The sequence below is a fragment of the Phasianus colchicus genome, chromosome 3 (genome assembly GCF_987193195.1).
Source record: "Phasianus colchicus chromosome 3, bPhaCol1.hap1.1, whole genome shotgun sequence".
In the NCBI taxonomy this organism is placed as follows: Eukaryota; Metazoa; Chordata; class Aves; order Galliformes; family Phasianidae; genus Phasianus; species Phasianus colchicus.
In genome coordinates this window covers 94,275,084-94,286,109 of record NC_143438.1, presented here as the reverse complement: position 1 = coordinate 94,286,109, position 11,026 = coordinate 94,275,084, and the positions used below count along the sequence as shown (strand labels likewise).

General features: G+C 53.2%; 2 protein-coding genes across 4 annotated transcripts; both read right to left on the bottom strand.

The window, feature by feature from the left end:
• Positions 1 to 525: 525 nt before the first annotated feature.
• Positions 526 to 2,415, bottom strand: LOC149918785 (feather keratin 1-like). The gene has a single exon (XM_090138155.1). The coding sequence runs from the start codon at positions 2,413 to 2,415 to the stop codon at positions 2,113 to 2,115; it is 303 nt and encodes a 100-aa protein (XP_089994281.1). The 3' UTR covers positions 526 to 2,112.
• A 3,308-nt stretch (positions 2,416 to 5,723) lies between these two features.
• LOC149918784 (feather beta keratin-like) lies at positions 5,724 to 11,026 on the bottom strand. 3 transcript variants are annotated; one of them, XM_090138153.1, is made up of 3 exons: positions 9,976 to 11,026; positions 6,832 to 6,848; positions 5,724 to 5,804 (listed from the first exon to the last, which is right to left on the bottom strand). In XM_090138153.1, the coding sequence occupies exons 1-3, from the start codon at positions 10,232 to 10,234 to the stop codon at positions 5,724 to 5,726; spliced, it is 357 nt and encodes a 118-aa protein (XP_089994279.1). In that variant the 5' UTR covers positions 10,235 to 11,026. The 3 variants fall into 3 exon arrangements, with proteins under 3 accessions (XP_089994279.1, XP_089994280.1, XP_089994278.1); XM_090138154.1 differs by lacking the exon at positions 6,832 to 6,848 and having other exon boundaries at positions 5,724 to 5,787; positions 9,984 to 11,026; XM_090138152.1 differs by lacking the exon at positions 6,832 to 6,848 and having other exon boundaries at positions 5,724 to 5,800; positions 9,973 to 10,254.

Sequence of the window (11,026 nt, the reverse complement as noted above, 5' to 3'; positions counted from 1 at the left end):
AAGTTCAACAAGACCAAGTGCCGGGTCGTGCACTTTGGCCACAACACTCCCAGGCAACGCTACAGGCTTGGGGCAGAGCGGCTGGAAGACTGCATAGAGAAAACGGACCTGGGGGGATTGGTTGATTCTCAACTGAAAATGAGGCAGCAGTGTGCCCGTATAACCAAGAAGGCATCCTGACTTGTATCAGAAGTAGTGTGGCCAGCGGGAGCAGGGAAGTGATCATCCCTTTGTCCTCTGCCCTGGTGAGGCCGCACCTCGAGTGCTGTGTTCAGTTCTGGGCCGCTCACTACAAGAAAGACATTGAGGCCCTGGAGCGTGTCCAGAGAAGGAGAATGTCAGGTAAGGGGTCTGGAGCACAAGTCTTATGGGGAGCGGCTGAGTGGGCTGGGATTGTTTCATCTGGAGTAGAGGAGGCTCAGAGGTCACCTTATGGCTCTCTACAACTACCTGAAAGGAGGTTGTGGTGAGGTGGCGCTTGGTCTCTTCTCCCGTGTAACTAGCGATTGGTCTAGAGGGAATGGCTTCAAGTTGTGCCAGAGGAGATTCAGCTTGGACATTAGGAAGTACTTCTCTGAGAACGATGAGGTGCTGGAACGGGCTGCCCAAGGAGGTGCTGGAGTCCCTGACCGTGGAGGTGTTGAAGAAACATTTAGATGTTGTACTGAGGGACGTGGTTTAGTGGGAAATATTGGTGAAAGGTGTAAAGTTTGTCTGAGTGTCTTTTCCAACCTTGGTGATTCCATGATTCTGAGTCCAAAGGACCTGTTGTGTTGCAACCACAAAAGCTGAGGGTCCTCTCCGATGTCTTCTTTGCACTGATGACAATTATCTTAGAAAGGTCACGATAATGAGGGGAGGTTCCAGAAAACTGGGAGAGCTTCATCCCACTCCTGTCCTCAAGAAATGAAGAAGGAAGGTGTGAGGGTCCGCAGGCTGGTTGGCCTGACATGAGTCAGTGGGAAGGAGTTGAAGGAAGGGGTGGCAGAGTTTGTGGCAAGACATGGCTGTGGGGGTAGAGGGTCCCTGGAAGAGAGGGTGTTGGGTGAGCGGAGAGTGCTCTGGCTTTGAGGAGTACCGCTGTAGGCTTCCCAGGTAGTGTGGAGGCGTGGTGTGGAGTGCAGGGAGTGTGACTGTTTGTGAGCAGAAAGGCTGCTGAATCTGGGTCAGAGGGGGTGTGAATAGCTTGGCCAGGTGGGGCAGGGGAAGAAATGTATTGGGGTGCAGGCTCACCTGGAGGATGGCAGTGGAGAAGGCATCGAGAGAATGGTGTGAGGGAGCGAGGCACAGGGCCGGCTTTTATGCTGCACGCTGTTTGAGCGTGGTAGCCCAAGGCTTGGTGGTGGAGTCAGCCTTGCCTGAGATCCATGTTGCAGAGTGAGGTAATGGAACAGAATGACCCCAAAGGAAGTTTGCAGATGGCAGCAAATGGGGAGGAACAGCTCATGCAGGAGATGGTCATGTCAATATTCTGAGTTCTGTATAGAGGCTGCAGTGTGGGTCAGAGAGGAATGTCATGAGGTATCAGAAAGGGCAACGTGAATTCCTGCTTTTGGGAGGAGCACCATCAATCAGCAAGTACATGGTGGCCAATAAATGGATAGGCAGCTCAGCCCAGCAGGAATTTGTGATGCTGCTGCTGAAGAAGCTATCCACTGGGCAGCAATTTCACAGAACCCATTCCGACCCACCCTGATGACGTCTTGAGCCTCGCCTTGGCAGTGGGAGAGATGAGAAGTGCATCCAGTGAAGAAACAACATATGAGGCTGGCATGCATGAGAACTTTATTGGGGATCAGAAATGAAAAGAAAGGAGCACCAAAAGAAATGGCCACATGCTGAAGTGTGTGTAGCATGGCCATCAGCCACCTTCCAGAGCAGCAGAACGATGCAGAGAAGGGCTGAGGAGAAGAGAAGAATTTGCACAGGTCGTGCTTCCAGGCAGTGTGGTTTAGTCCCCTGCCCTGCTTGTTTGCGTGGTGCCATGAATGAAGAGCCATGGCTGAGGAGCAGGTGAGCCCTTGTGGCACAAATGGCTCAGATGTGCATCACTGGGATGCGAGGCTCCTTGCAGGGTGCAGGTGGTTGGTGTCGGGGTGTGGGCGCAGGCCCTTAGCAGGGGTAGCGGGCTCTCCCGCCGTTGAAGCAGCCCAGGCCTCCGAAGCCGAAGCCGCCGGAGGAGATGGCCACTCCCTGGGCATTGAGGGCGCTGCCCACGGCAGCTGATGAGGAGGATCCGACGGCGGTGTTCTGGGGGAAGGAGCTGAGGATGGGTCCCGGCAGGGTGACCAGCACGGCGGGAGGCTGGATGACGACTTGGGAGTCCTGGCACTGCCTGACACAGGGCTCGTTGCAGCTGTTAGCCAGCGGGGTGGGTCCCCCGCTGCAGGGGCGGCAGAGGTCGTAGCAGGACATGGCTGTGGGGTGGAGGGTCTCTGGAAGAGAGGGTGTTGGGTAAGCAGAGGAGGAGTGTTGAGGACCCTGGAAGCTGTGCTGGGCGTGGCCCAGGGAGCAAGGAGTAGAGGCTTGGGGTTATGGGGAGCATGGCTTTTGGGGAGGAGGTAGAGCTGCAGAGTCTAGGGGCCAAAGCATTGTGGATAGCAAAGCCAGGTGGAGTGGGAGAAGGAGGAGAGCAGGGTGAACGCTTACCTAGAAGAGTGCAGAGGAGAAGGTGTCAGGAGAAGTGTGTGAGGGAGCGAGGCTCAGGGCCGGCTTTTATGCTGCTGTGTGAGTGCCCGAGGGCTTGGAGAGAGCCTCTGCGCATGGCGGCATTGTGCAGTGAGCAGCTCTTGCGTGCCAAACCATGAGAAATCATGAGGTGGGGTGTTATTTTCTTCCTAGAAAACTTCCACTCCATTTCCTGGTGTTGTGGATTTGATCCTTTGACCCTGTCAGCACTTCTGAGTGTGACTGGAGTGATGAGGAAGGCGCATCTCATGGACGATGTGGGAAGGCTTGTCCTCAGCTTTGGAGGAGTGATGTGGTGTCCTTAGTGATGCCATCCTGTGCTACTCATGCAGTCGTGTTTGTGGCCACTTGGTGAGGTGCAGGCCCCATTCTTGGCATCCTTTGAGGGCTGTTCTGTGATTCCCAGGTGCGTTTGGCTTGAGATGCTGCTAGTTGCACTGCACTGCACTCCCTGCGTGCCCTAGAATTAATCTGCTTTCCTTGAGCTTAGTCGTTGTCTTCTGCATTGGGTGTGTTGTGCCAAGATGTTGGTTCCCCTTTTGCTTTGAAAAATGTGTTTTGGAGAAAGGAGACAGGCTGTGTTGGGCTGTTTCAGCTTCGGTCCATCCAAGGTGGTTATAGTATATTTAGACAGAGGAGGGCAATTTGTGGAGTTGATTCTGGGGTCCTTCATCGGTTTGGGTGTAAATGGACGATGCAGCCATGAGCCCTTTCATGACATCTTCTGAGCCAATGTGGGTTAGACAAGTGGAGAGCAAGGTGGACTGAAAGCAGCAGGTGGAAGGACTGTGCCCAGAGCCTTGTGTTGGAGGGCTCCCTGTGTAGCTGGAGGTAAGTTCCTCATGGTTACTAGTAGAGTATTGGGGATCTCCTCTCAATGCTGCATGCTACTCTTGCATCACGTAGTGTTGCGCGTCATGTGTTACGTGTTGTTCTTCCAGCAACTCTGCCTTTTTGCATCCTTGAGGACGCGTCCATTTGGCACTGGTGGCACGTTCCAAGTGAGAGTCCTGGAGGGCACAGGAGGGATTTGGCACGTTCGTGTCAGAGTATGCGGAAGATTCTGTGTGCAAAGCACAGAAGAGGAGTCAGTGAGATCATGGCTTGGCACTTGTGCAATATGGTTTGTGTCTTTGTTGTTAGAGGAGTTGCCAATTCCAAACGGCTTTGGAAGCCCTGTCTGGGCATTGTGGGTATCCCAGATGGGAGAAGATGGCACTTCTTTCATGAGATGATTACCCATCTTGTTCAGCAATGGATCCCAGTAGACCAAATTTCTAAGGACTTCTGCAAAGATTTTCAGAGTTTTCCTCCATATGGTTTTGGGGAAAACGCCTAGCTCATTTATGGGCAAAGACAGAAAGCGTTGAGTGAACTGTTGCCTCACAAGTCCAACTGAAAGTCCTTTCTCAAATGTGGTTCTGTTCCAAAGGGATTGGGCATGCAACAGGCTCCCTAAGGCAGTGCAAAAGCACTATGGCTGCTGGATTTCCAGAAACATTGGACAGTGCCTTCTAGATCTATTTTCAAAGAGTGCGTTGTGGAGGCATGAGTTGGAGTCAGTGATCCTTATGGGTCCCTTCCAACATCCTAGGGTATTCTCGGATTGCACTGCATTTGTTCCCTCCCTGAGCTCGTTGCAGCTGGTTAGCCAGCCTTTAGCTCTTGTCTTCCCCACTGGGTGTGCTGCATGGCTGGCTGGATGCCCCTTGATGTTGGAAGGCGGTAGCTGGGAGAAAGGAGGCTGCCTGTTTTGTGTCATTCCTGCTTGGGTCGCACCCTGGAGATTTCCAAGTAGGCAGGGGAGGGCTGTCTGTGGGGGCAGGACTCTGTCCTCTCACGCCTGGTTCATTGCTAGCAAGCTGTGTGATGTCAGGACTCCTGCCATGCTCCCCAAACGGTGGCATTGCGCAGTGCATTGGAATGCCCTTTTCTAGGGGGAAATCACGCACATTCACAGTGCGGAGGTGGGGATGGCACACTGCTAGATGGGGGTTTGCTGGGCTGGTTGGTGAGATGTGGGATGAGCTGTGAGGGTGACAAGAGGCCGAGGGTGAGTGGGTCTGTCAGAAAAGGCAGGCTGGTGAAACACGGTGTTCAGATTGAGTGTCAAGGGTTGAGGTTATTTTCCTGCCCAGCGTTTGTTGTTCCCAAAGAGCATTTGCCTATTTCCAGGGAAAACGGAATGCACCGTGACTGTCCTGGGCTGCAGACGTGAGGTGATTATGGTGATATTTGCATACTGAAGGGTAAATTAATGGCTTGTACTGTCTCTGGTCATGAGATGGAGTGTTTTCCAGATTGTCACAGAGGTGAAGAGTGCTTGTTTTTGAGGATAACAGGAAGGCTGTGCTGAAATGCACTGGTGCTGTTGGGTTTCACCCTAGAATAGGGAGGGTCTGATGTGGTGGTTTTGCTGATTTTGCAAAGTAGTGGTAATGAGGAGAGGTTTCTGAAAACTGGCGGAGTATAAGCCATGGTGCGCATTTTGCAGGCGGTTCTAAAAAAGCCTGGTGCTTGCTGGTGAGGAAGAGTACTATTTGTCTGTCTTTGGGCTAGTGTAGATGCCACGTGATGTGCTGAAGGCCTTCTGCTAGCCACCAGTGCTCTTGATGGTGACATGGTTGTAAGAGAAGGTCTTGGGTCTGTTTTTGACCTGGCATGATGGTTTCCAGAGCCATACCTTTGTAGTGGGTGAGGTGTTAAGAGTATTGGGCGAAGAAAGGATGAGAGGAATCGGAGGCTGGCATGCATGAGATCTTTATTGAGGAAAACACACTAAAAAGAAGGATTCACTCGGTGATGGCCAAGTGGAAAGGTCGCAATATAAGGTGCAAAGAAAGAAGAAATTTACTGCACTGATATTCCCAGACAGCATGGTCTGACGCTGTTCCCTGCTTGTTTGCTTTGTGCCATGCAAAGAGGAGTCATGGCAAATGAGCTGTTGTACCATCAGTGACCCAGTGGTGCCTCCTGAGTGCGTGAGGCGCGTTGCAGGGTGCAGGTGGTTGGTGTCGGGGTGTGGGCGCAGGCCCTTAGCAGGGGTAGCGGGCTCTCCAGCCATTGTAGCAGCCCAGGCCTCCGAAGCCGAAGCCGCCGGAGGAGATGGCCACTCCCTGGGCATTGAGGGCGCTGCCCACGGCAGCTGATGAGGAGGATCCGACGGCGGTGTTCTGGGGGAAGGAGCTGAGGATGGGTCCCGGCAGGGTGACCACGACGGTGGAGGGCTGGATGACGACTTGGGAGTCCTGGCACTGCCTGACACAGGGCTCGTTGCAGCTGTTAGCCAGCGGGGTGGGTCCGCAGGGGCGGCAGAGGTCGGAGCAGGACATGGTTGTGGGGTGGAGGGTCTCTGGAAGAGAGGGTGTTGTGCAAATGGAGGTTGTTGAGGACCCAAGAAGCTGTGCTGGGTGTGGCCCAGCGAGCAAGTTGGTTGGGGTTGGGGCTAGGGGTGGTGGAGAGCATGGTTCCTGGGGAGGCAGAAGGGCTGCAGAGTCTTGGGTCCAAGGAGTTGTGGATAGCCAAGCCAGGTGGGGTGGGCAAAGGAGGGCAGCAGCTCACATGCTTACCTAGAGGAGTGCAGAGGAGAAGGTGTCAGGAGAAGTGTGTGAAGGAGCGAGGCTCAGGGCCGGCTTTTATGCTGCTGTGTGAGTGCCTGAGGGCTTGGAGAGAGCCTCTGCGCATGGCAGCACTGTGCAGCAAGCTTTTGTCGCTTGCCAAGGCCTGGTCATTGTGCAGCGAGCTGCTGTTGCATGCCAAAACTTGACCGGTGATGTGGTAATGTGGTTTTGTCTTTCCGCAACGCTTCCTTTTCTTTTCCCTGTCTTGTGGTTGTGTTCCTTTAACCCTGATGTCAGTGTTTAAGTGGGAATGGTGTTTGAGTCAAAGCATGCTGAAAGCGTGAGTTGTGTTTATCAGGAATGAGGTCCCCGCGTGGCACTTGTGTGTGGTCATTTGTGGCTGTGTTGCAAAGTGGGTAGCCCATCTTGTGGCGTCCTTGGAAGGCTGCTTCAGGCTTCAAAGCTTTGCCTGTTGCACTTGGTCCTCTGGAATCACATTCCCTCCTTCCTTGCTGTCACGGAGTTAACTAGATCAATCTATGCCCGTGACAGGGATCTATGTCTGTGACAGGGGGCTGTAGGCCCCTGCTCCCCCACCCCCTTGGCCCACAGAATGGGAGGGAAGGAAGGGAGGAAAAAAAACAGCGGCAACAATCTATGGAGGAAAACTTATTTTACTAACTATGATATCGGAATGCAAGATAACGCAATATAATACAATCGAATTGAAATTGAGACTAATAAATAAGATCGGAGAGAGAGAGTTCCTGAGACCGAGTCAAACCTGAAAAGAGCTTGGAACGGCTAGGAAAGCACCCTCCTCCAGCACCCACTGCCAGGCAGTAAGAGACCTCCCCACCCGGAAGGGTCAGGTCCCATGACTTCCGTAATGTATAGGGATAGGTACCTGGAATTGGAGCATTAACACTTGAATTCCAGTACATGATGTTCTGCTGTGGAATACTGAAAACCAAAAAACGTAAAACCATGACACCTGCCTTTGTCCCACCTCACTAAGCAGTCTGCAGCTCCTCTCTTTCCCTGGGAGTTCAGCATGGGTTGCTGCTGCCCCTGGTGTCTGCAGAGGTGTGCCTGGAGAAAGGAGGCCGCCTGCTGTGTGCCTGGGGCGGGCAGTCCCTGCAGGCAGAGGAGGGCTGTTTGCCAGAGCAGAATGCTGTCCCTGCGGGGCTGTGTCACAGCTGACAAGACTGCTGGTGTTGGGAATTCTGCCATGCCCCCAGAAAGGTCCCAGTGTCTTCTCTGCATGCCACCCTTACCTGCGGTCATCAAGATGAAAGCGTGGGTTTTGGTCTGACAGAGTGCCATCCTTGGACATGCCTGGTGGGATGTGGGAAAGGCACTGAGACTGAAGAGTGGCGGAAGAACTGGGAAATGTGTTGCGCCATAGCGTTTAATTGTTTTTAATTGAGTTGAGTGTCAAGGAGCACTGCCACTTTTGTGCCCAATGGTTGGTGCTCGGAAAAACATTTGGATGTGTCAGAATGGTGCCGAAGGCCTGCATGCTTCCTGGGGCTGCAACAGGTAGGTCCTTGCAGTGATGTCTGATTACCATAGGGTGGATCGAAGGCGAGTCATGCCTCTGCTCAGCCAAGGTGACTTGATGCAGGCTGTCCCACAGGTCTTTGTTCATGGATAAGATGAGTAGGAAGTGCAACTGGGTGTGAGGAATCCTCTAGGACCTAATGAGTTTCTCCCACAAATGCTGAGGGATGCGTCTGCTGTCTTCGTAAGGCTCTTTTCTGTTGACCCTGTGAAAGTTCATGATGGAAGTGCTTTGTGAAGAATATTCGAGAGTCTTCCTATTCCTGCCTTCAAGAAACGAAGAAGGAAGCGGTGAGAAACTTCAGGCTGGTTGACCTGATGTTAGTCTCTGGGGAGGAGGTGAAGGAAATCCTCGCAGGAAGCAGTGGATTTCCAAAGCCACCTCAGTTTCTTCTGTAGTGAAGTGATCTGCCCGGTGGATGATGGGGAGACATGGCAGTTGATTGTCTTGCGTTCAGGAGGCTTCTTCCCATGACACGATCCCAAAGAAACTGTCCAAGTGGACGCTGGGGTGGGCTTGAAAGTGGCTGAATGCAGCAGTGCGGTGAAGTGTTGTGATTGTGTCCAGACTCGGTAGTAAGGCCAGCACTGTTCAGCACCTGCATTAAAAAGCTGGGTGATGGTAGTGATCCCAGTGAGTTTGCAAATGCTAGAAGATGGGAAGGAGCAGCTGATGCCCCCGGTGTATAGTCCACCTTTTGAAAGATGTGGAGGGGCTGGGTTATATGTATTACCTCAGGGACGCCATGAGGTAGCGGAAGGGGCAAAGTGAAGTGCTGCAGATGGGAAGCAGTAACATGGAGCAAGAAAAATGAGAGGGTGGCAGCCAGCTTTGCTGAGAAGGACCAGGTTTTACTGCTGGCGAGCAAGGGGATGTTGAGGCAGCACTGCAGCCCTGTGACAAAAGAGTTCCCCATTCTCCAGAAGGCCTTTGGGAAGAGCATCGCTAGCACACTGGAGGATGTACTTTTCTTTCTGTTCAGTGCTGGTGGTTCATGCTTAAGTTTCCCAGGAGGAAGACAGACATGGATATGGTGGAGCAGTTCCAGTGCAGGGCTTCCCCAGTGCTGATGGGCCTGGAGCCTCCTTACGACGTGGAGAAGCTGAGAGAACAGGCAGTTTTGAGCTGGGACACAGGGATGTTCTCAGTAGATCTTCTCCTTGAGTATAAATCGCAGATGTTAGGGAAGGATGTAAAGAGAGCCAGCCCTTTTGCATTACTGTCTGCTGCCAGAAGAAAGGAAGGTGGACAGCACTGAATTGGAACCTTCCTTGGAAGAGAAAGGGAGCTTTTTCCAGGGTGAGGGGGGCAAGTGGTGGAACAGGTTACCCCGCAGAGTAATTTGTGTAGTCCCTGTCCTTTGAGGTGCTGAAAGTCTGGCTGTGTTCCCTGTCTGACCGCTGGAGCTGAGTGTACTTGAGCAGGGCAGTAGTAGTGTGTTGTCACTAACAATTCTCTAACGTGTAAAGGATTCTGTGACTGCTTTTTTTTTGTCAGCGTGGGAGTATCCTGCTGGGGTGTGCTGCCATGGAAAGGTAGTTTCAGAAGGCATGGGCAGAAGGGCCTTGGTGTGCCCAAGACTTTGTGTGGTCAAGCATAGATGTTGTTTGATGTGCTGGAAGCCCAGTTGATGCCCCAACAGTTCTTGTTGTTGGTACCACTGTTGGCAGGGGAGGTGATGGGACCCCTTTGGTGCCATCCTAATGGACCCTTGAGCCGTGTCTTTGGAGTGGGAGAAGTGTGAAGTGCTGAAGAAAGGATGAAGCGAATTCAGAGGCTGGCATGCAAGAGAACTTTATTGAGGAAAATACATGAAAGGAAAGGAGCAGCAAGAGAAGAAGCCGTGGCCGTAAGTGCATGTAGCATGACCATCAGCATTCTTGCAGAGAAAGAAAAGGACCTAGAGAAGAACGTTCAAGATATAGAATTTGTCAGAGGCGCAGTTTGCAAGCAGTGTGGTCTGGTCCCCTTCCCTGCTTGCTTCTTTGTTGTAATGAATGCAGAGCCATGGTTGAAGAGCTGCTGATCTATCCCACGTGCAGTCAGTGACCCAGTGGTGCCTCCTGAGTGCGTGAGGCGCATTGCAGGGTGCAGGTGGTTGGTGTCAGGGTGTGGGCGCAGGCCCTTAGCAGGGGTAGCGGGCTCTCCAGCCATTGTAGCAGCCCAGGCCTCCGAAGCCGAAGCCGCCGGAGGAGATGGCCACTCCCTGGGCATCGAGGGCGCTGCCCACGGCAGCTGATGAGGAGGATCCGACGGCGGTGTTCTGGGGGAAGGAGCTGAGGATGGGTCCCGGCAGGGTGACCAGCACGGCAGGAGGCTGGATGACGACTTGGGAGTCCTGGCACTGCCTGACACAGGGCTCGTTGCAGCTGTTAGCCAGCGGGGTGGGTCCGCAGGGGCGGCAGAGGTCGTAGCAGGACATGGCTGTGGGGTGGAGGGTCTCTGGAAGAGAGGGTATTGTGCAAATGGCAGTTGTTCAGGACACAAGAAGCCGGTCTAGGTGTGGCCCAGGGAGCAAGTTGGTTGGGGTTGAGGCTAGGGTTGGTGGAGAGGATGGTTTCTGGGGAGGCAGAAGAGCTGCAGAGTCTTGGGGCCAAGGGGTTTGGATAGCCAAGCCAGGTGGGGTGGGCAAAGGAGGGCAGCAGCTCTCATGCTTACCTAGAGGAGTGCAGAGGAGAAGGTGTCAGGAGAAGTGTGTGAGGGAGCGAGGCTCAGGGCTGGCTTTTATGCTGCTGTGTGAGTGCCCGAGGGCTTGGAGAGAGCCTCTGCGCATGGCGGCATTGTGCAGTGAGCAGCTCTTGCGTGCCACAGCCTGGCCAGTCATGAGGTGGGGTGTGTTTGCCTTCCACAGCTCTCCCTTTTCATTACCTTTTGTTGTGGATTTGATCCTTTGACCTTGTCGGCAACTTTTAAGGGAAAATGAATATTGTGTTGGATTTATTTGGGAGGTGTGTCTCATGATGGTGGCTGGAAAATGCATCTAAGGCGTGGAAGAGTTGTGGTCTCAGGAGTAAGGTCACGGCGTATCATTGATGTTGGGTGGTTTGTGTCTGCGTTGTGTGGTGAGGATCCCATTCTGCAGCATCCTAGGCAGGCTGCTCTGGGCTTCCAATGTGTCTGGCAGGAGACTCTATTGCCTGTGTTGCATTTACTCCCTGCTTGCTTTCGTCCCATTTCTTTTCCCATGTGCTTTGCCCTTCTCTTTCCCATTGGG